Source organism: Lagopus leucura, unplaced genomic scaffold (genome assembly GCF_019238085.1).
Source record: "Lagopus leucura isolate 7727_CA_CO unplaced genomic scaffold, USGS_WTPT01 Super-Scaffold_73, whole genome shotgun sequence".
Taxonomy (NCBI): Eukaryota; Metazoa; Chordata; class Aves; order Galliformes; family Phasianidae; genus Lagopus; species Lagopus leucura.
In genome coordinates, this window is record NW_024962252.1 from 65,291,095 (window position 1) to 65,314,487 (window position 23,393).

The window sequence follows — 23,393 nt, forward strand, 5'->3', positions numbered from 1 at the left end:
AATTGCACCCTGCTTTAGAATTATGAAATCTAGAGTTGTTTCAGTTGGAAGAGACCATTAAACATCATCTAGTCCAACTCCTCTGCAATGAACAGGGACACCTAAAGCTAGATCAGGTTGCTCTGAGCCTCCTCCAGCCTGGCCTTGAATATCTCCAAGGACAGGGCATCCACCACATCTCTGTGTAATCTGTTCCAGCACCTCCCCACCCTTTTGTAGAATACTGCTGCTTATATGCAGTCTAAATCTACCCTCTTATAGTTTGAAACCATTTCCCCTTGTCCTACTGGACCCTGCTAAAAAGTCTGTTTCCTTCTTTCTTATAATCTGCTTTAGATACTGAAAGGTCACTCTCAGATCTCCCTGAAGCTTTCCCTTCTCCAGGCTGAACAGCCCCTCTCTCAGCCAGTCCTCACGGGGGAGATTTTTCATCCCTTGAATCATTTTTGTGGCCTTTCTCTAGACGTGCTGTAGCAGGTCTCTCCTGTTCTGAGGTCTCCCTATCTGGACACAGTATGCGAGGTGAAGTATCACCAGCACAGAGTAGAGGGGCAGGATCACCTCCCTAGCCCTGCTGGCCACACTTCTTTTGATGCAGCCCAGGATATGGTTGGCTTTCTGTGCTCTGAAGGCACAAGGCTGGCTCTTGTCCATCTTGCCTCCACCAGTGCCCCCAAGTCCTTTTCAACAGGGCTGTGCTCCATCGTTATATCCCCCAGCTTGTACTGATAGTGGGGATTGCCACAACCCCGGTACAATACCTTCTATTTGGATTTATTGAACATTATGAGGTTCACCTGGGCCCACTGCTAAAGCCTGTCTAGGTCTCTCTGGATGGCATCCTGTCCTTGGTCGTATCAACCACACCACACAGCTTGGTCATCCACAGATATGCTGAGGGTGCACTCAGTATCATTGATGAAGATATTAAAGAGCATCAGTCCCACTACCGACCCCTGGGGGACACCATTTGTCACTAATCTCCATCCAGACATTGGGCCATTGACCATCACTCTCTGAGTACGATCTTGCAGTCATCTATCAAACAGTCCACTCATCAAATCCATATCTTTACAATTTGGAGAGAATAATATTATGTGAGATTGTCAAAGGCCTTTATGAAGTCCTGATAGATGACATCAGTGGCCTTCCTGGTTTCATTTTTGTGGTGCCCAGCTGTCCTCCTTGGAAAACATTCCCATGGGTGTTCATGAATATGTGTGAAGTCTCACAGCTTGGTGTTACAGTGACAGTGCCCATTAGAAAAGCTTGAGGGGAAATTAAAAATTCAGTCATCATTGTAGGGTTTGTGTGGTGGACAGTAAAGAAGGTGCTGGCACCTTCACTATTTGGTGCAGTTGAAATGATTGTACAATGAACCCTGACCAATCCGTGCAGGTAATAGGGAAAGAGGCATTCATTATAAGTGGTGTAAAGAAAGTGCATTAAAATGCTTTTCAATGAGCTAGAGCTTCACATTCAGCCTTATTTCATTTCTCAATTCTTCTGATGTTTAGCAGGTAGCTTGTAAGCTTCCCGCTGTATATTGAACACAATACTATGTTAACTTTGGATAATTTATTGGCTTGCTGATTTACCTCCCATTATATGAGAAGCTGCCCACACAGTCTTCTGTAGAAAGCTGAAGTAAGTGCAGAGATCAGGAACATCCCATCACTTTAAAACCACTCAAACATCAACAGTAATCTAGATGTTTATTCTGTTGCTGCTGTATGTTTTTCTTAGATCTCAAGATATCAGAGGCCACAGTTTTTTTGTGTTACAACCATACCAGGTGAACTAATGATACTTCTTAAATCATAGATTTCTTGTAGATAAAGCAATAATTAAATATGCTTATCCATTAGAATAAATCTTTTCTTTGGTAATAAATCAGCTTGATCAGGTAAATACAAATTTAGTTTAATCTGCAGTAAGATTTTTTAAAAGATTGTCCATTCCCAACACCGATGGCCACCAGTATAAGGAAGGACTTCTGTGTGCAGATCTCTCTTAGTCTACTTTGAAAATATATAAATGTTTGGCAATATAGTCTCTTGGTATCCTTGCTGTACTTAGATTTCTTTTTCTGCCTTTCAGTACAGCCAGTGACCTTTGGATCTTTTGAAGTTGTAGACTACTGAATTTCATCATGAATTTCTGTTATTTCTTCTTAAAATGGATGGACCAACTGAACTGAAATCACCCTTTAAGAGAAATCCCTGCTGAGTGTGTGCATGCAGGTGACTGTCAGCTTCAGCAGCATTTTAATGAGATTAATTTACACTCCCTAAAGGCAATGGTCTGCTGATGAGGTCTGCCTGCACCTTTAGATCTCAGGAAGAATTGAAACACCTAGCTTGGTGTTACTCATTCAGTCACAACCTAGATACTGTGCCTGCTGTTAGTAAGATAGGAAGGTTCTAACAACTTATGTTTAAGGAGATAAGTGAAGGGACAAGGTTTTCTTAGAAGAGGAAACATTATTAAACCCAGTGCCACAGTATGAAAAAGAGACATGTTTTGAGAAACGTAAGCCAAGGGGAGGCTTATGTTTCATGGCTGTCATGTGGTTGATTTGAGATCAGAAATACAGCAGGTGACATCTTTAAAAGCGTCGCCTGGTTTGTGCAGTGTCTGTGATTGGGATGGTGAGTGCTGAGGTGTGTCCTGAGAATCTCCTCTGCTATGTTATGCTGTGTGCTGGGATCAGCAGTGAGGTGCGTGTGAAACTGAGCTTTCGGGCAGAATCCTGAGCTCGGTTAAACAGGGATATGTTGAATTTAACATGCTGTGTTGTGTTTGGTGCAGAGCTAGCACTGAAAAAACAAGGGCGGCCTAGTCTGAGATGCTCTTAGGGCAGCCTGTGGGCTGGTCTGATTTGTGCCCCTGGGCTACAACCTTAGGAGACCACTGAAATGCTTGATGATCCAAGTTCAGTATGAATCACAGAACGTACATGGTGGTGGTCATGCTTAACTGTGAGATGAAACACATTGTGCCCTTCCTCCTCCTGAAGAGTCATTATATTGCATAAGCTGCCCAGTTCCATATTTTCCAAGGCAGTAACAATTTCAAGTATTGCTGTAATCTCCTTTGCTGTTTCCCTACACTCAAATCCATATTTTTTATTCATTTACATACCCCAACAGCATCAGTTTTAAGTGATGTGTTAAATCTTTCTACGTACATCAGAACAACATGCAATTTTAATCTCCATTTACTCAGCAGCTCCTAAATCTAGAGGTGATAATTACTATTTACATTCTATGCCTCAGTTGAACCAGAGGCCTTGCAATGATCTAAAAAAGAATGGCATTTTGTGGCAAGGTCTGCTTTGGGTTTGGTTTTGTGTTTTTTTTTTTTCTGTTGTTACTGTTTGTTTGTTTTGCTGGTAAGTTGCTGACTTCAGAAGGGCCCAGGGTGTGAAAACTGAAGCGTTACCTGGACTTCCCTAGTAAGCCTTGTGTTTTCTTCTCCCCAGGGGATGAGCGCTCCCGGGAGTCCCCAGCCCCAGCTGAAGCACAGATGCAAGCCGGGGCAGAAGGAGGTGGAAGGGTGAGCCGCTGTTGCTGGAAATGCTCCGTGACGCAACTCAAGAAGATTTTCTGGGGTGTGGCCGTGGTCTTGGGTGTCTGCTCATCCTGGTCGGGTTCAACCCAGCTAGCAAAACTGACCTTTAAGAAATTTGATGCGCCCTTCACTCTAACGTGGTTTGCAACAAACTGGAACTTTTTATTCTTTCCTTTGTATTATCTTGGACATGTTTTTAAGTCAGCTGAAAAGCAGTCTCCGAAGCAGAGGTACAGGTATGGGAGCTTTTGTGTTGTTTTGTTTTTTTTCCCTGTGGCTCTTGCATGGTGCTCTGCCCCTAAGCAGACTTTTTATTCATTAGATCGAACCTGCGTTTGCTTGCCTCTTCAGGTTTGTTGAAGGGTGTTCTGAATTAATTCCGTCACGCGCTAGATGTTGTTATTATTCTTAATACAGTTTGACTCCAAAACTAAGAAGTCTGGGTTTATTTAAAATAGCTAGAATTCAGTTAATGGAAGTCCGTGTTTTCTGTAATTACTTCTCAAGAGTTTTCTGTTCAAACTCCTGTGGCTATCATTTTTTCATCACTATCTTCTTCCTCTACCTTGCAGCTGACTTTCATAGCAATCTCTTGCGTAAGCTTAAAAAAACTTTTTCCAAAATCAAGATTCGTGCAGTGCCTCAAATAGTCAAGCAAAAAGGTATTGCAGTATTTTCCTGGCATTATGCCCCGACATCTAAGCCTAGACTCTGATCCCAGTTAAACTGGAGCAGTTTTGTTTATTTCCGGGAGGAAGCACAGTCATAACCAAGAACAGCATTTTGTCTTCAGCACACCTTATCTTCACAGCATGCCAAACCCACAGAGCCTGAAGCACTCACGGAAAGCCCTGAGTGCCCATCCTCCATGAGGGGCTGAGGTTGCTGCTGAAAGGACCGCCTCTCGGTGAGCGCTCCTTCATTTCATCTTCTTTTGGCTTAAAAAAAGGCATCTGGGACAGATGGGATGAATCAGCCATCAGGACGTCCTGTGTCAGAGCCTCCCTGATACATGAAAGGATGTGAACAACATTTTCCCCTTCTGTTGCACAGTGGGACTCACAGCTTTTTAATGAAGTAGCTTAGAAAATAAACAGTAAGAAGTACATGTTTCTCAGCTTGCAGAAGCAGCAGTGGGGAAGAAACTCACTACAGCAAACATGTAAGAATTCAAGGTACTTAGTTCTTTTATACCTCAGATTACTAGGGTTAACATTATTAATATTGAAATTGTGCTTCTTAGCTTTAGTTGTATTTTCCTTCTGTTCTAAATTATTGAGGCAGCTGCAGATAGAGGAACTTAACACTGATGTTTGTAGAACAGAACCCAGCAGTTCTAAAGACATTTTCATAAGATGCCACATTTTGTTTTTCAGCTTGTGTTTGTCATTTACTCCGTAGCAGACATATAGGCTTCAGAGATGCAAGAAGAATGAAGAGTAGAGAAAGCAACACCTGAATCTAAAAACAATAAAGAATGTTAGTCCCAAACAGCTACATTTTATTTTCTTCGGTTAGCCTGTGTTTTTCTTTCCAATTGCGCTCAAACAACATTCTAAATGCTGATGAATTCTGGAGTGGAGGGTGACTGTGGTTCATCATATCCCTGGTATTATACTCCTCCTTGCTGCAGTTAGTTGATACAGCTGGTAGCTTTACGTCTTCCATTTAATTAAGTGATGACTGAGTCGAAGAGCAGGTGCAAGCCCTGCAGCCTGTTTGGAATACAGGGGGACATCATTACTAATCAGCCTGCAGCAGGCTTTGTGAAGAATGTGCATTTGTGAGTCTGAGTAGTAGACTGACTAGAGGGAATTTGCAGGGTTTTTATTGCTGTCAGGGTAGATGGGTATTTGGAGATTTGGCTTTGTTTCTTAGCTTTACTGTAGGTTTGTTTTGTGGTTTTGAGCAAGTCTCTGTAGACCTCTGGTTCTTTCTGCTCTCTGGATGAGGCAGAGCTTCAGGAGAACTGTCACCTACCATGTGTTTTTGTAGCTAGTTATCTGAATTAAGACCTTTCAGTGGTGCTGTACAAAGAACTGCTGTACTTTTCACCTCCTCACTCCATTTTGGCTGAGATCTCACTTGCACGTAAGTCAGATTCTGGGCTTTAGAATCTCCTCCTAGTTAGTCCCTGTATTTGTGTGTGCAACTATCTGGAGACTTGATAGGTCTGTGAGGCATGACCACCTTCAGAAAAGCTTGTGCTCCAGGCACAGCCAGACTTGTTAGGGAGGCTCTGGATAGGCTTCTAGACAGTTAATAGTTCTGATGGGGTGCTAACAAAAAACTTCCTCAATCATTTGCTACTTTTATCTTCCACATTCGTGTATTTTATAATATACATATCTAAACCCTTTGGCAGGAATTTGCTATGAGATAAATGAAGAGCAGATAGTTAGAGAAGGTAGAAACATGACATCTAAGTCACCTCAATAAGTAGTAGTAAGTAGTTACATGGTAAGTACTATCCTGTGCAAGCACCAGTAGACATACCACTTGTGTCTGCAGCACAGAGAGACGCTCCTGATTTCACTGAAGCAGTGTTGCAACTGTCCAGATTGTATCCATGCTAGTGGAGCTGAACAAAAAATCTCTTCCCTACCTTTGAGGTTGAATTAAGGCAAGCCAAAATACCTGCATTCATGTACAAATTGACGCAGGCTCCCTGTGCAGCTCCATTGAATTCAAGAGTTGTGCCCAAATGTAGATCAATCGGGACGGTTTGTCCCATGCTTGCTGCCAGGGATGCTGTGCACTCTTTGGGCAGGACTTTGTCCTTGGGAGATGACCCAGGAAATTCTAGCAGGCCTCAGGAGAGCACTGCAGGGTCATCGCTGCTCTTTCACTTCTTGTGCAAGCAAATTATTGTTAATTTCAATTGTTGTCCAGTCCAGAAATAACATATGTAATGATTTATGCACCTAATGGATCATTTAAGAGTACTTCATCTTGACTTTGTACTTCTTGCTTCCAAACTGCTTTATAAAATGACACATTTAATCTGATGGGCCACCCTCCATCATACTTACGTTATTAATTTATGAGGTAACATAAATTAAAAGCACTTAGAGCTTAAAGCTTCTTTTGTGCATGGAAGATGAAAATAAAATCCCTATAAAACCTTGTTTAGTTTTGCGTCTCTCCAGGCAGAAGAAAACATACCTTTGTAAAGATGCAGTCTGTGTGCCAGCTAGGGGAATAGCTGAGGACTCTGTTCCCATTTTAGCAAGAGAGTATTTCAGAATGCTTGTTTATTTTGATGATAGTTTCATCTGAACACTTTTGAGAAGTAAAGGGCACACTTTCTGCAATGATCTGTATGATTATTTATGTAATTGTTTATTATTGAGGTCTTAATTGTTACTTCATAAAGCACTGGGGCTAAAGAAAACACCAGAAGCTAAAACTAAATCTCTTCAACAACCTCGAATGCAGGGGATGTGTGAGGTGAATGAAAGAATCATCACATATACCTGTACTGATCCACAGCCACATTTGAGCATGTCTTGATATGTTCCTTCTCACTGAATCATAGTTTTGTCTCTATGCTACCCCAAACTACTGCCTCTGATCTTTCTGGATTTGAGTATTGTTTTTTGAAAGGAAGGAAAAAATAGAGGATATAGAAGTATAGTTATTCTTTGGAATGGAACCAAAGGAAAATACTGAAAGCAGTAATGGAAAGGGGCTAGCACAGCAGGTCTTCTGTATGCTAATTTACCAACATTAATTTCACAAGAATCACTTTTGATTAAGCTGCATAAGTGTTCAGAATTGAGACTTGGTTCTTCAGTGGCCAGATGCGATCAGTGCTGTGGCTTCACATGATAACCAGGAGAACATGGGTCAGTTTCTCAATGTGTTTCACGTGCATTTCTGCTAGCATGGAGGAGATGAGGCAGTAGCCCAGCATTCCCAGTAATTCCATGTCTCTTAGTTCAATCCTGACTCATCACTGTCCTCCTCTTCTGCAGCAGACAGAGAACCTGGCCCTACAGGTGCTGGTATCACCTGGGCATGATGCAGTTTTACAAATTAAGAAGGTCAGAGCCTGATTTGATGTGGTTGGCTACATTTTTACTATTCATTCTCAGCATTTTGTATTCACGCATCTCACCCAACAGCATTTAAATGTTCTAGTGTGGTTGACTTTTGGCATCCTACTGATTTATATTACTACTTAGGTGGGAGCATCACCACTGAAGCAGTCCACATTAGCAGAGTCGTAAATAAACTAAAAAAGCATCAAGGCATGGTGAATACAAGTGTTTTTAGCAAATGTCACCAAATGAAGCGTGTTTTCTTTCAAAAAACTACAGTTTATAAACTTTATTTCTCTAATTCACTACATGAGACTTAAAATAATACTTATTTACTTTCTGTTCCTCAAAATAAAATAATTTTACTGTTCAAGTTCCCCTTAGCTTTTTGGGGAAAAAAATCAACATCCAAAGAGAACTCTTGAAGTTAGAAGGTGCAGCATCTAATTCTTGCCTGAGTAAGATACAAATCAGGAGTAGCTGCAATGTATTATGTTTTGATCTTTGTGGCAGTCTGTCAGAGCTTAAGTGTGTGCTTGGGATTGAAACAGTTAATTAAAAATATATTGTTGAATATTTATCATACTCATAGTCACCTATGTGTCTGCTGCATGTATCTGAATTGTTGATCACGTGTTATCAGCAGGCTACTGTATCACTTCTTACGTTGTTTTCAGTGCTTCTCTGCAGTAAAAAAATCTGCACTTTTTCCAAGGTTTTTGGCTGAAAACAATGCCAAATTGTACTACTAACCAAGTAGCAGAAGTAGTGACTCCTGCTGGAGCAACATGATGCCTGAGGTAGGAGCAGTGTTGGTGGGCATCCGCTGGCTGTCCAACTTGCTGTGCGTACAGAGTCAAGCTCAGTCACGGGTATTGATTTGGGCTTAGCTCAGCTGAAGCATAAGCCACAGAGCTCAGAGTGTTGCTGTTATCAACTTCCATTTCTCTAAGCTAAGGATTTACCTCTTCCTGATGGAAACTGTAGCAGCTGCTGTCCCTTTCCTTTTGAAAATTCCATGTATCACAGTGGACAGTAGGATTAGGTGTCACACCCTGGAGGTGGCTCCTAGCTGCTGTCTTGTCATAGTGCAGCTCTGTCGTCTTATTGCCAGGTTATCATTCAAATCATTGTTTCAGCTGTTTCCTGGTGGAAGCTTGTTTTCTTAGGTGATTAGTAGTTAATCACAGAAGCACAAGGTTGGAAACGACCTGCAAGATCATCTAGTCCAATTGTCCTCCCATTACCATTGCTACCACAAGCCACTAACCCATATCTCGTAGCTCCTCATCCAGACACCTCTTGAACACTGCCAGGGACGGCAACTCTACTACCTCCCTGGACAGGCCATGGTTTCTTGCTCTTTGTACCTTCTGAAACAAAACTTTCTCATCCAGCTGTCAAAACTATGCTCTGTGAGCTGCCCATTCTGGAGGAAATACATAGTCCTCTAGTTCCAGAATATTTCTATACTATCTTCTTGTTCATGTGAATTTTTTCTATGCACAAGACAGTAGCAGGGACTAGATTATCTAGGAAATTTACCACAGCTGCCTCCTCAGTGCCATAATGCATATGCCAGCATTGCCAGCTAGGATGCCAGATTTACTCCAGAATGCACAGGGAGAGCAAACACCTGAAGAGAAGACGGAAACATGAGGCGATGCAAAGGAGACATGAGGTAAACAACAAGATAGGCAGAGAAAAAGTCTGTTTGCTGCTGGTGAGAGCCCTCCAGCATCCGAGTTAGTTGCCTCCTTGGATTTGAAGTGGCACTGCTCTTAATGTTTTCTATTGGAGAGTTTAAGAAGCTTCTCCTGGACCCAAGTTCAGGGTGGTAGTTTTTCTGCTCTTCAAGTGTATGGTGTGAGAACTCAGTACCTACACCGATTTGATGATGTAAGTGGCTGGCAGAGCGTCCCCAAAATCAGCACCTGTGCCCTAACTTCTCTGGAAGTTATTCTCACAATGTTGCTGTTAGGTTCATAAAGAGACACTATTGTGTTTACCACCCTTTCTAACCCAAACTTTTGTGGCTACTTTCTATTCAGGTAGTCAGCTCTGCTTTTGAGGGCTCGTGTCTTAGTCTTGGTAAGAACTTTTTATGAATCTGATTGTAGTGGAAATGCTAAGTCATGGTCTGAACTAGTGATTGAGCAAGACAGGGGAGCTCAGGTGTACCTGAGTGACCAGAAGGGCTGGAGCCAGGATCCACCCCTCTCCAGACCTTATTTAAGGGCTGGCAGTGGAGGCAAGGGTATCTTTCTGAAGATCCCTGCCTACCTGAGGTCTTCTAAAGGTAAGTAGTTTTTCTTCCTTCATTTCTGCATCTATGACTGTTGTTTTTGGGCTTGTTCTCATTTGTTGCAGCCTAGGATAGTGCTACCCTGCTACTATTGCTGTACTTTCCATCACGTTATTACATTACAGTGATACTTTGTAATTTGGTCTCTAAGTTTCTGAAGATACACTTGGAAATTGCATTTGTATTTCTGGTCACAATATTCTGAAAAGAGCCTAACGTTCATGCCTGGTGAAAATCTTTCTCTTAATCAGAAGATTTGTCATCTTTTGAAGATCACTTGTTGGTGGTCAACTGTCCTGTTTAGACTTCTGTGGAATGCTAAGCAAGAATGAAAACTGGTGCTGCCTGATCGGGAGAAGTACATGTTCTTTAATCGTAATCCTGGCTTGTGAAATCGTTCCAAGGATGATTCCACTAAGTGGTGTCCAGTAAATTAGGCTTGTTCCTTAATTTTGTCTTATCTCCTGTGTCTTCACAATAATTTTATTGTATGCTTCCTGTGAGGTAATGGTGCTTGAGGCAAAGACTAGAAACAGAATTAATTCTTACTGCCGAAAGGCAGGGCATGTGCTATGAAACAGTGTGTTTATATAATGGCTTTTGCTTGGAAGAAAGAGTCCTGCAGCACTGGATGACCCCTGGTCAGCAGTTAAACTGCAGGCAAAGAGTGCTTCTTTAACTAACCTTCTGGTTAGAAAGGTAAGCTACAGACTTCTGTGTTTCTAGGCCTTGTCTCAGGAGAACTCAAGGGTAAATATGCTGATCCTACCTATGCTGACCCCTATACTCTGACTGAGATTATGGAACTTAAAAACAGCAGAGCTGGAGGGAACCCAGAGGTCTCCTCCTCTCTGCCCACCTCCAGCACTTTGCCTCACTCATTGTATCAAGCACCTTGTTCCCCAGAGTACAAACTCATTAAACAAAGGCTATCCTACACAGGTTCTATCACACTGTTTATGACAGCAATAGAAACAACGCAGCTCAGGAGGAAGTGGTGAGGAAGTTTAGGGGTTTTTTTCAGCCCAGATCTGTGTCAAAATATCTTGAAGGCTGCTACCTCTAAAGCTGTTTTAAACAGGGGAAGTGCCTGTATGGTAGCAGACTACGTAGCTGTAATTAACAGCTCTCAATAAAGATGGATGAGACAATGTGAGAAGTGTTTGAGGCTGGCAGCACTGGAGAAGTGGAAAAATCCTTTTTGTCCTGCTGCCTAGTGGTTATGGACTGTGTCCAGATTTCCCAGAATTATTTGTGTTTGTATTAAAAGGCAGCCTCGTATAAATTCACAAGTACCTGGCTCAAGATCCTGTAAGGGCAGGGGCTGAGGGGTCTGGCCACTCTTGTTTGTTAGTCAGAGCTCTAGGTGGAGAAACAGCCAAAGATGAAGGTTAACAATAGCATAAGTGTCTATGAACAGGGTGTCAGATCTTGAAAAACTCTGTCAGGCAGTTAAATATTACAGTCCATGGAAATCCATAGTGTTGGTTTTTGTTTGTTTTTTAGGGAAACATTGGTAAAATATGGGCTGGTGAGTAAACAGGTTTGTCTATGCTCTTGCACACCCATGTACAACCATTTCTGTGTTTTCCAATGCTGAAATACCTATCCAAATGGTAGCTTCCTGACAGAAAATCTGCTGGGAAATTGAGAAAGTGAACAAAATCCATTGCTGTTTCCCGTATAAGTGGTGGTCAGTGAAAACCACTTCTCTTTGGTGCTGCTATGAAAAAGAAACAGCCTTCGTGTTGGTTTATTTGTCAGTCAGGGCTATTGCTCTGTGAGTTTAAGGAAAGAGACTCGTTTACTTCATAGTCTCACAGTCATCACTATGTCATGTTGGTCCCTTGTACTCAGTAAGCCTATACTAATCAAGTCCACTGTGGCCTTATTATCCATCCTCTCCTCCCCATATCCCTGATTTATTTGGTTTCAGCTGCTTGTGGTTTTTTAATTTCCAAATCACATTCCTTCTCTTCAGAGCTGGATGGTTACTTATCTCTTTGCTTAAGCTGCTTATTTTGCCAGTTTATTTTTCCTCCATAACTTTGAAATCCTTCCACTGCACCTGTAAAAAGTTCAGACTCCCACAGGGTGAATGGGCCTCTGGAAGTCTAAATGAAGGATGACATCTCCCGTTCCTTTCAGTAGATGCAAATGCTAAACTTGAGGGGCATCATGTTATGTGAATGTCCTTTCAGCATTAACCTTCCTGTAGGACATTGAGTGTCCTTGGATGACGTGAGCCTGGGCCCATTTACTACAGTAGAACTTTTCTGTGTGTCATCTGGCATTTGTATTTGCCTTACCTCTAAAAAGCATGTTACTTTTTTTTCTTTTTATTTAATAGTCTTTTTTTTCCCCCTTAATTTGCTTCTCTGTATCTTTTGAAAATTACATGCTGCTTTTTCTGTGCTGAAACTACAGTTTTCTTCACTAGTCTGGCTTTTTATGCTTTCAGCTGGAGTACATGTAGATTTCCAAGTACAGAAAGAAAATTCTTCAGCTGTGAAAAACTCTCCTATTAAATAGCACACTAGAAAATAGCCAAAAACTCTCAATACTTTGTAGGAATACCTTGAATAAAAATGAAGGTAATTCTGTCTGATATTTCTGCCGTCTTACAAATGGTGCTGCTGATAGACATCTCTCCAGGGTATCCTGAACATCAGGTTGTAATTCTGGTTGATGCAACCTGAGGAGGCTTCTTGTCCTGATGATGACAGGTTTCTGAGCTCACGTGATGAGTGCAAAGTTTCATCATATCTATTTCTTTGTTTTGTTAAAGGTTAGTGATCTGCATACAATGAGAAAAATATCATTATTTAAGTTTGTGTGCTTTAGAGACAGGACGTTAAAAGATGCAGTAGAAATCCCAAAATTACATGTATTCATGCCTTGGTATGAATGGTACCCCTTCTGCTGCTGTTTGCCCCTTTCTGTGAAAGCTGCCTTAAATATTTGTCTGTCCTTTGACAAGAGCATGTTGATTTGATTAGTTATTTTTTATTAAATTTTTTAGAAACTGTATTAACCCACTATGCAGTGTTTTTACTTATTTAAAATAAGCAAATTTTTCACTGTTCCCTCTAGAGGAAGGGAACCTCCTCAGGAATCCCTCCTGTGTAAAAGGGACAATGGTAGTAGAATACAACGAAGATCAATTAGTTCATGTGTGGACTGGAGAAGGAACTAGGTGGCTTCAAACAAAATGTGTGAGATGTTGAGAACAAGGGAGATTTCTAACAGTGTGTGGCTGAGCTCTCAAGAGCCTGAAAAACAGGAGCATCCCAAAGGAGTGCTTGCTTAGAAATCAAGAGATGGAGAGGCAGGCATGAGCTCTGCTGCAGTGTAAAACTCATACAAACAATAGTACTTATACATCCTCTCCTGTGAGTTCAGCTAGATCAGAAAATCATGCGTTGTTTCAGTGAACAGTGTGCTTAGTGATACTGCTTATAGGCCAAGTCCATTCTTAGTTAAGGTTATTCCAGGGCCTGATGGGGCTCAGCAGCCACAGAGCCATATCCAAGTTAAGAGGGGTCCAGACCCCTCTTATGTGACTGCAGTCACGTCAGAGTGTCTGCAAAGTGTTTAATCATACCACCAACCACTTGGTTGTGTGTTGTGTGTTAACAGATTTGTTTTTTAACAAGCATGAATGTACGATTAGAATTTACCAAACCAATAAGATACTTTCTTTGAGATCTTTTCAAAGGGGGGCATTTAATTGGCTTTATTTTTAGGTTAACAGGAATCATAATGAGGACATTACACTTGAAAATCATACCAGTTGAATGTATATTTAAGTTTGGATCTATTTTTTGAATGGCAAGGTGTAAAATATTATCTGCTGCTTTATATCTCAAGAACTTTGTTTTGTTTAAAAATTACTATTCCCAGATATGTTTGCTGGAAGAAACCAGAGGCAAGTAGTTTCAAAAAACTGAAGACAAGCGTGTTTCCTCCATAGCAATTGTGCTAAAAACAAGCTGTTGTCGTGTTCCACTGTTATGCTGCTGATATCTGGAGTCACATTTTCCCGTAAAGCCTTGGTCTGTCACAGAAGAATGATTAACCACAGATTTTAGATAATATAGAAACATCTCCCTAGGGAGACTTGCTAAAGAGATGACAAACAGTGTTAGATTCATTTTAATGCCATGATCTGAATGTATGATGGTAAACCATCCTTCCTCAGTACCCTGGTCTCAGAGGACTATGGCTGGTTTGCCCTCCTTCAGTGAGAAGCCGGACTCTCCTGTGCTCTGGGCCCACAGCTGTGACTGTGAGGCTCTGCCATGTGAGGCTCACTGATGGCACCTCCGAGATGGTGTGCAGCTGACAGGAAAAAGATGCAATAGTTCATTAGTTTTGTCAATCTGTATAATTCAGCCATTTTCAAAAGGAATGGCGCTGAAAGCTTTGTAGTACTGAAGGTGCATAATAATCGCATCAAAATTGCCCATCTGCAGCTAAAGTGAGATAATTGCCTAGGCGTATCTGCATTTGCAGAAGAGATTTTGAATAATAAATGTTTATAAAGCCCTTCTGTCATCATGTTATCCAGTTCTCCGTAACCCCGTAAGCCAAACTCTCAATTCATTTACACTCTTTTCAAACCAAAAATAGCTCCCGTTGGTGCAGCTCTGGAGTTGGTCAGGATGAGGATCTGGATGAGTTTGTCACTTGAAATTTGCTTCCAGCTCCCCAGAAACATGCGTCAGCCAAATGAGAAAAGCCCTTGATTCTTTGCTGGTGCTGTTCGCTATGTCTTTAATAATGAAGTAACAGTGGTACAGGCTGGCACTTCATCTTGAGGGGCTTGTCCCTTGTAGAGATCCACAGCAAGGCTGAAACATGAACCTCATCCTGTAAACAGGCATAAATATCAACCTGTGGCTTCCCACCAGTGCTGCTTCTTGCTCAGGAGTCTCTCCTCCCCTAGAAGTAAAGATCTGAGCTAATTCATCCTCACGAGATGTAGACATGCAGAGAACACTGTAAGACTGGCTGCAGCAGGTTAGGTGCAAGGCCTCATTGATAGCATTTATAGCAGATGAGCTAATCTGCTCCCACAGATAAGCCCACTAGCATGGATTCAGGCTCACTCAGGACTTTAAACATGATTCTTCCATGTGATACGCAGCTCTCAGTATGCCCAATTGATGCTTAGTATCTGTCATGCTTTGCCTCTACTGCAGTCTAGTTCAGTGCTCCCTGCTGGGGCTCAGCACCATGGCAGGCACCCTGCTGCCAGGCCTCTGAGTGAAGGGCTTCACCTCACAGTGACGCTGCACTGCTATGATTGTTGTTCTTGTGAAGTGGTCTGAAAAGAAATTCTGATGCTAAGCTAAAATTTGTGATGATAGGAACTGCTACGCAGTGTGCTTTTTCTTTCTCTCAAGGGGTTAAATTTATTAAGTAACCTCTCTCTCTTGTCCTCGTCACAGACCGTGACGTTTTAAAAAGGACAGCCCAGCCACTGAAGATCTTTGTTCCAGTTTGTAGGTGAAGATTTTATGGAAGAGTCAGATGTAACAGTTTACTACTGTACAGTCACAGTAAATGAGCCAGATTATGCCTTTTGTAAGTCAGCGTGTTGGATGGGGAACTTGTGAGGCTCTGTGACTCTGAATTATCTGTGACAGGCTCAGTGAGGTGTTACAGTATTTTGGGCAGCTTTCCTAAAGTCCTGCTGTTGGGTTCCTTGCACTTTTTGATGCCTATGAGGAAGCTAGTAACTCATTTGGAAGGAGCAGTGAGCAAGAAATGAAGGTTTTTGAAAATATCTCCTTATTGTTGTATGCATGTGCCTACACATGTGCTAGAGGGACAACAGGCAGTCTAAATGAAGATTCCCCAAAGTCAACTTTCATCAATCGACTCTTTCCTAGAGGATGAAGCTGATGAGTCCATTTCTTTCAGGCCCTTCTCAGTGGTATGTCATGATAGAATGAGGAGTAACTTGAACATCAGAAATTCCATAGTAATGTATGGAAGAACTTCTTTGTGGTAAGGGTAGTGGAGCACTGGCATAGATTGCCCAGAGAGGTGGTGGAGTCTCCTTCTATAGAGAGATTCAGAATCCAGCTGGATGTGTACCTGTGCTACCTGTTGTACGGTTACCTGTTTTAGCAGGGGGATTGGACTTAATCATCCCTTAAAGTCCCTTCCAACCCCTGCAATTCTGTGATTCCCACTGTGACCAGGGAGGGGTGTTGGTAAGACTTATGTCCAGAATAAGTATCTGCATTTCTTTAATAATGTGTTTGAATACAGTACTACAGGTTACACGCTGCTAATTCTGTGGAATCCTGTGGCAAAAGTAATTTCTGCAGACATTTAGTTTCCTAGTAGAGGGATATGCAGAATAGCAAGTAGGCATAAGTTGCAGGGGGGACTGAAAAATTCTGTATGTTGTATTTGGTCTCGATTGAGTGTCGTCCAGATCAGAAGTTTTCCTGTAAAATGCAAAAATGTTTTAAAAGAAAAAAAAAAAAAAGAGGGGGGGAAAAAAAAAAAAGAGAAGCCACAGGTTTTGTGCTAACTCTAGGGTAAACGTAGGTTATGCCCTTGACTAGGGTGAACAAATCCCCTTGCACAACATGTGCCTTGTTCTGTGGGTGTCTGGGGCCAAGTGTAGTCTCAAGGATCAGGCCCCAGATTGTTTGCTGAGCAAGCTGACACTGCCTTCCTGCAGTGGGAAAGCTGCTTATTCTCAAGCACCTGTCTTCAAGCACTGCCGGCACAGCTCCGAAAATTCCTTTCCATCTGAATTTCAGAGCAGGAGTGTGAGCAGTGATTACCCAGGAGGTCCCTGTGAGCACAGCGTGACAGGCTGGCCTTCCCCACCAGTGTGCCTGAGCGGGCTGCGGGGTGGGTACTCAGTTTCCCCTATACCACCCTGCATGCCCTCCACACATTGCAGGATAGATCTAATGCTGTAGGCAGCAGCCAGGAGCCATGCCAGCCCTCTGTCAGCATGGCCAAGTGTCTGCTCGGGTTTGTGCAGTGCCTTGGGACAAAGCTGTGCCCTTTGCAAACAAAGAAGTAGTAAAGCCTCTTCTTTCCATCAGATATGAATTACAGTAGAGTTGGAAGAGTTCTTGTTTGCAAAACAACACATTTTCATTCTCTGTACACCTAGTACTTTTATCAAATTCTTAGCTTTTGATAAGTAATTATTTCTTCATGACCGTCTGTGCATGCTGTCCCCACTTCCAAGGTGAAAAACTCCCTCTAAACAATGTCTTGCCACTCTCTTCTGGGCTACAGTCTTGTTGTGGCTGATGCCGTGCAGCGGCGATGCCAAGTTTAACTGCTTTCACCTCTAAAATTTCTATTTTAAACTCTTATTTCACTCACCCATAATTCCTTTTGAAATGAGTGGGTGCTGACAGTCCTCAGCCCACTGAAAAAGTCAGAGTGTTTAGGTACCTGAATATTAATTTATGCTTTGGATTTGATATGATCTTCTCAGGATTTTCAGTGTGAACATGGAGATATTGACTAATTCCTTGTGGCTTGCTCATTTGCACTGCTTGTGGATTATTTGTCAAATTCTTATATCGTCTTAATGAGAAACTTAGTGAACTTTCTCAGTACCAAATCATTTGTCTCTGTTGGTTTCACTTCTGGGATGATTTGTATATACATTAAATTTGATTGCAAGCAGTTGCCTTACACACATAAACCTCAATTTTCAAAGGTCTCTTAGGATCCTCTAGCTTTTAATTGCAGCCTTACATGAAACAGCATTACCCACTCTGGTACTGAACGTGAGAAAAATCTGGAGACAGGGAGCTAGCAAAGTAGATCTGCTGTGATTTCACAGATTACTCTCTAGAGCTAGGGAAAATTGCTTTTTAAGATGTACTAACCATGTTCCTCTAGTTTGGTACGTGCATCGTTATTGTTACAAGCCTCACTGATTATTAAGAAAAAAGTTAAATATCCATTTGCCAAAGAAGTACAGTAATGAACTGAATTTTGCATCAAAACTGAAGAGCAAGGATTATTAAAAAGAATTATTATTTTTGTCTCTGCCTTTTATCTTCAATTTCTGTGCTTTCTGCTGGGCAGCTAACATGGCTTTCTTCCTTCTCCCAGTCCTGAAGCTGCCTGCTGAGCTTCTCTCACATGCTGGGAATGTCTTGGCTTATGGCTCAGCCCACCTACCAACTATTTCAGCTGCTGAGATGCTGTGAACAGATTAAGACATCCATCATCGTATCCATTCCTTAGATGCCGTGTGATGAGATGAACAGTAAAGAGACTTAGCTTTAGTCGTCTTTGTCTCATTCTTTCTCACAGGCCACACATTGGCTTAACTCAAGCCCAGACACATTTCCTTGCAGAACTGTTCATTCAAGTATCTTTGTGTTCTCTTTATTTATTTCTAATTCCCCTTTTCTGCTAGCATGCATGCTAGGTTGGATCTAAATTACCTAAACCTATGCCACCTTTGCCTATCTCATGCAGCTGTGTAAAGTGTCATTATTGCTCAATGTTTGTTTGAAGTGAACTCCCAGGAAACCCTGATCTGCACTGGTGACTTGAGCTAGGTGCTTTCCAATAAATACCAAATACTGTGCCATGTCACAGGGCTTGTAGACAGGGCTGAGACATGTACATGCACACAAATCTGCTGAAATCTGGTGATGGGTGATGACTGCTTCTGTGTGTGTCCATGTGGGGGATAGCATTGTTCCCACAGTACCTGCTGAGGGAAGGATAGGCAGAAGCCTGAGGGCATCAATTGGGATGATGCTTTTCTTGCCCCTTGCTGAGATCCGAAAGCTTGAGCAACACAGAATGTGATACAGCAGCACAGTGTGGCAGATGAACAGGAAGGGGTGTTCTTGTAAATGAGGATGAGCCCAGGATTTTCTAAAGATCTGATTCCTCTTTTGTTGAAATGAGCTTTCTGCCAATGGGATGCTGATGTCTCACCCCTTTATGTCACAACCTGAAGAAAGACATCTAGATCATAACAAAGTCCACTAAAGAGGAGCCCAGTGCAAGTAGAAGGCAGCTGACAAGTCTCCCTGTGAATGTTCCCCATGAAGGCCTGCAGTATGGCATCAACATGGGTAGGCTGCTTTAACCAAAAGTTGTTCCTGAAATCCAAGGTTGAGAGAAATCTATGGGAGTCTTAGAAAGATGTAAGCCTGCTTCTCCAGATAACACAAACAAGTCATCTGGTTAAATTAATGTGTGCCTGCTCTTCAGCTGAGATGAGTGCTTACAGAATATGTAGGCTGTGATGCATCCCCAGCAGTAATTCTGTTAAATTTTTCAACACCCTCTGCTATGCGTGTGTAAGAATCTGCAGGCACACCAAAACAGGGCAGCCGACTGTGCTTTTCTGCTCTGCTTTCTAGCTGCTCTCAGAGTGATGCTCTGCCTCCTCCTTTCATGCTTTCTGCTATAAACCAAGCATTTTCATTTCTCATGCAATCCTTGCACATGGCTGCAATTGCACTGACCATAACTACAGCCAAAGGGTATCCAATGTAAATTATGTAGCATATTTGGATAGTGGTCTGTGGAGCCACAGCTTTGGGAGAAAGCCAGAAAAGCCATTTTATAATTACAGTTTAAGTCCAGGGGCTTTATAAATCTGCTATTTAAAAAATAAAAAATAAAAAAAATCACAAAACAGAGCAGGCATGCCTCCAGTTCAGGCATTAATAGTGGCTGTCCGTTCCTCTCCCAGGTTGCAAACCTGCAGCCAGGATGCCCTGTGTACTGTGCTTACTGGTGTGTTGAGAGGGGAACAGGTTTCTGACTGATGTTGGTGCAGCTGCTCTGGAAGCAGAACGTTATCCTGGAAGTAAGGATCACAAGGTCATTCTCCAAAACGGAGGAAGGAATAAGCATGTCACAGGAGCAGAAGGTGGAAGACAAATGAACCCGGTAATGTTGTATCTGGCAGTACTTGGCTGTCCTCACTGCAGCTGACCTTCCAGGACCTGCAGGCAGGAGGGAGTCTCACTGCACAGCCTCTTACAGCCTCGCTTCGAAAATCACGTTCCCGCACTCCTACCCATTAATTCAAGGATAGTGCCATAAAGTGCAGCTGCATGTCTGAAACAGAGCTATTTCATTTTAGCTAAAGTGAATGTTGTAGAAATGGACGTGCTGCACACTTAGCTGATGCGTATCGAAAGAGTTTGATTTCTATAGCCAAAAACGTGCAAAGAACAGAAATTACTCTTGTGACCCTAAATCAAGTTATAGTTGCTCTGGGTCTTTCCTGGTATTCCTATGTTTTATTTTAGAAATTCTGTATTGTAAAATGATGATCATCTGTGCTACAGTTGATCACGTGGTGTCTGAACATCTAAATGCAAGAAAACTCTTTAACAGGCTTTGTTCCAGGCAGTTTATTAAAGCCATTACCAGAGGCACATCAAAATGTAATCAACACAGAAGCAGATAATGGTCAGAACATTTCTAGCATGAAATGCACCATCTATTCCAATTTAGGGAAATCCAGGTTAAAATCTGACATTTTCGTTTGGCAGTTTCAAATGTCGTATTCACATTTCTGAGACAAATACACATACTGTGTTCCTGAATCCCCACGAATTTACTATCAGCAGTCAGACTCTGCCATTTAAGCATCATAGGACTGTTCTCTCCGTTCTTCCAGGTGCTCTTGCTAGACGATGTAATTCCACTGCAGATAGTCCTAGCTCTCCCATTGTATGCTGTGCTCTTTCCCAGGAGGTAGTTTTACTGTTTCTTTACAAGCAATGTAGTCTTAGTAAATCTAGCTGGCTCTGCAGCAGGGTGGATGGCTCTTTATCACAGCAACCTGCAGGGCCACCTGCAGGACCAGTCTCATGCTGGCAAGGTTGGTATGGTCTCAGATGAGCTGAGTAGGGCATCTGCAGTTTAGATCATCCTTTCAAAGACATAAGAGTTGTACTTCAGCTCTGCGTTTGCATCTAAGTGGTTCGGAGTGTGTTAGTTAATGAACATTTTGTTAATTAGATTAATTCTCACTGCTCCTCATCAGCAGGGAGTTATGCTTGTCTTCCAGGCTGAGAGGAGCTGAGTAAGGGGTGCCTGTCTGATGCCTCCAAGGTGAATGAAGTGGAGGAGTGGGAAAGGGGCAAGAAAGAAGCAGGGAGTCCTGCAGAAGGGTGATGCTGGAAACAGATTGGGGCTTGGCAAACCCAGGCTGGTAATTCCTGCATTGTACGGGTCCATCTCTTCACAGGCACTGCCAAGTCTATCCCATGCTGGCACAGGATGGGCAAAAGTATTATTACTTCAATAATTTTCATGCTGAAAGCACAAGTACAGCATTTGGACCAGCAGATGGTTTTCCCAGTTCATTAACTCAGAATTCTGCACCCTGTTCAGAGTTCCTGTGCTATCACTGTGTCAGATAAGGACTCCTTGCTGGTTCTAAGTCTTTTATGAAGTGAATTGGTATTTTTAGTGGTGACCGGGTTGAAATCCTCATTTGTAGATTTGCAGCCAAGATTAGGGTGTCACATTAAGTGCTAGAGTGGTACCAGCTCTCTCCTCATCAGGGTGATGTTTCCAGAGTGCTCCTCTGGACAGAGCTGTTTTCCTTTTGCTGTAGATCACACAGAGCAGAGCTGAAAGAAACTGTTTAGTAGGCAATAAAAATATAAAAGAAAAAGAACAAGTACATAAAAAATGTTACTAAGGAGAGCAGTGTGTGCTGTAACAGCCTGATCCAAAAGGCACTGACATTTCCCCCCCACGCATGCATTGCAGTGACAAAACCTGACTGCTTTGTGTTTTCATACTTCTGTAGTACCAGTCTCTGGCCAGAGATTTCTTGCCATGTTTTGATGATGGCTCCACCATCTCTTGTCTTGTAGGAGTAAAACCTTAATATTACGAAATATTTCATATAAATAATGTAACACTTCTAAAGCATCCAGATCAGCACTCTGAAGCAGAGTATCTGTGGAAGGCTTCAGATTTAAAGCAAATTTCTTCCTGGCCTCAAAGAACAGCTGCATATCCCATCCAAACACATAAATAATAATTGCAAGCATCCCATTCTGAGAGTTGCTCATGGCTTCCACCAGTTCTGACACTGGAGATTGCTCCACCAGCTGAACTCTTGGGTCTATTTATTATTATTATTATTATTTTTAATTAAATTCAGCAAATCTGAAACCTGAATTTCTGCTTCCCTTGGGTTTCTGTGTCTCTCACCACTGTTGCCATTTCTGGTCTTGCCACAAGCTTCAAATGACTCATTTTCTTATAACCTCTTAGTAGTGCAGTCACTTCAGGTCATAATCTCTTAGTTTACTTGTGGAACGAATCGATTCTATTTGATCTCTCTCTCCCTTTGTATTCCTGCTCTGTTCTTTTTAATATCACGCTTGCTTTACTTCATTCTGTATGAAGCAATCCAGGACTAATAACCCCATTAGGTTATTTATGCCCTTATTTTGTCTCTAATGAGGATGTTGGTTGTAAAGTCTAGAGTAGAAAATAAGTAAATAAATAAATAAATTAACACTAGATGTGCCAAAAGCGGGGGCACAGAAGCGGTCCACATATGCACCACCTAGCTTTACTGGTTGAAACCAGGGAGGCAAATAACGCTACCCTATTCTGGAATAAAAAGACCCTAAGGCTTAATGACCTTGTCAACTGTTACTATTTTTAAAGTCCTGGGCAGCCCAGTGCAACAGTGTGCATTGAGTGCTCTCTGCAGCTCTCTGGGTTACTTGTTTGCTATTCTTCCTGCTTCCTGATTGTCATTCCTGCTGCAGCTTCCAGTGGGTCCAGAGGAGGGCCACTAAGATGATCAGAGGGCTGGAGCACCTCTCCTATGAAGAAAGGTTGAGGGAACTGGCCTTGTTTAGCTTGGAGAAGAGAAGGCTGTGGGGAGATCTCATTGTGGCCTTCCAGTACTTGAAGGGTGTATATAACTGGGAGGGTGGATGTCTGTTCATGTGGCTGGACAAGGGGGAATGGTTTTAAACTGAGACAGGGGAGTTTTAGGTTAGATATGAGGAGGAAGTTTTTCACCCAGAGGGTGGTGACACACTGGAACAGGTTGCCCAAGGAGGCTGCGGGTGCCCCATCCCTGGAGGCATTCAAGGCCAGACTGGATGGGGCTCTGGGCAGCCTGGTCTGGTGGTTTGTGACCCTGCACATAGCAGGAGGGTTGAAACGAGATGATCACTGTGGTCATTTTCAGCCCAGGCCATTCTGTGATCTGCCTATCTAATGGGCTTCTACATAGCTCTCTTCTGTCTGTCACACATCATAGAGAATATGCATATAGGCATGTGGATGCTAATGTCAGGTGTCTGGAGCCATCTCATTCTCTGAACCTACCTAGCACATAGGCAGCACTTCCTCCTTGTGCAGATGGCTTTAAAGATTCAAACCACATTAATTCCCCCAACTCTTCACTGCAGCTCTACCTGCCTGGATTGCCCTGAGCACAGTCTCTT

At 42.4% G+C, this 23,393-nt stretch overlaps 1 protein-coding gene across 2 annotated transcripts in view; it reads left to right on the forward strand.

Annotated features, from left to right (window-relative positions):
- Positions 1-23,393, forward strand: part of LOC122189234 (putative thiamine transporter SLC35F3) — a 50,517-nt gene that overhangs the window by 13,232 nt on the left and 13,892 nt on the right. For both annotated transcript variants that reach the window (XM_042888203.1, XM_042888214.1), the window contains exon 2: positions 3,485-3,809. In XM_042888203.1, the coding sequence (XP_042744137.1) occupies positions 3,485-3,809 (325 nt within the window). The remainder of the gene's footprint in view (positions 1-3,484; positions 3,810-23,393) is intronic.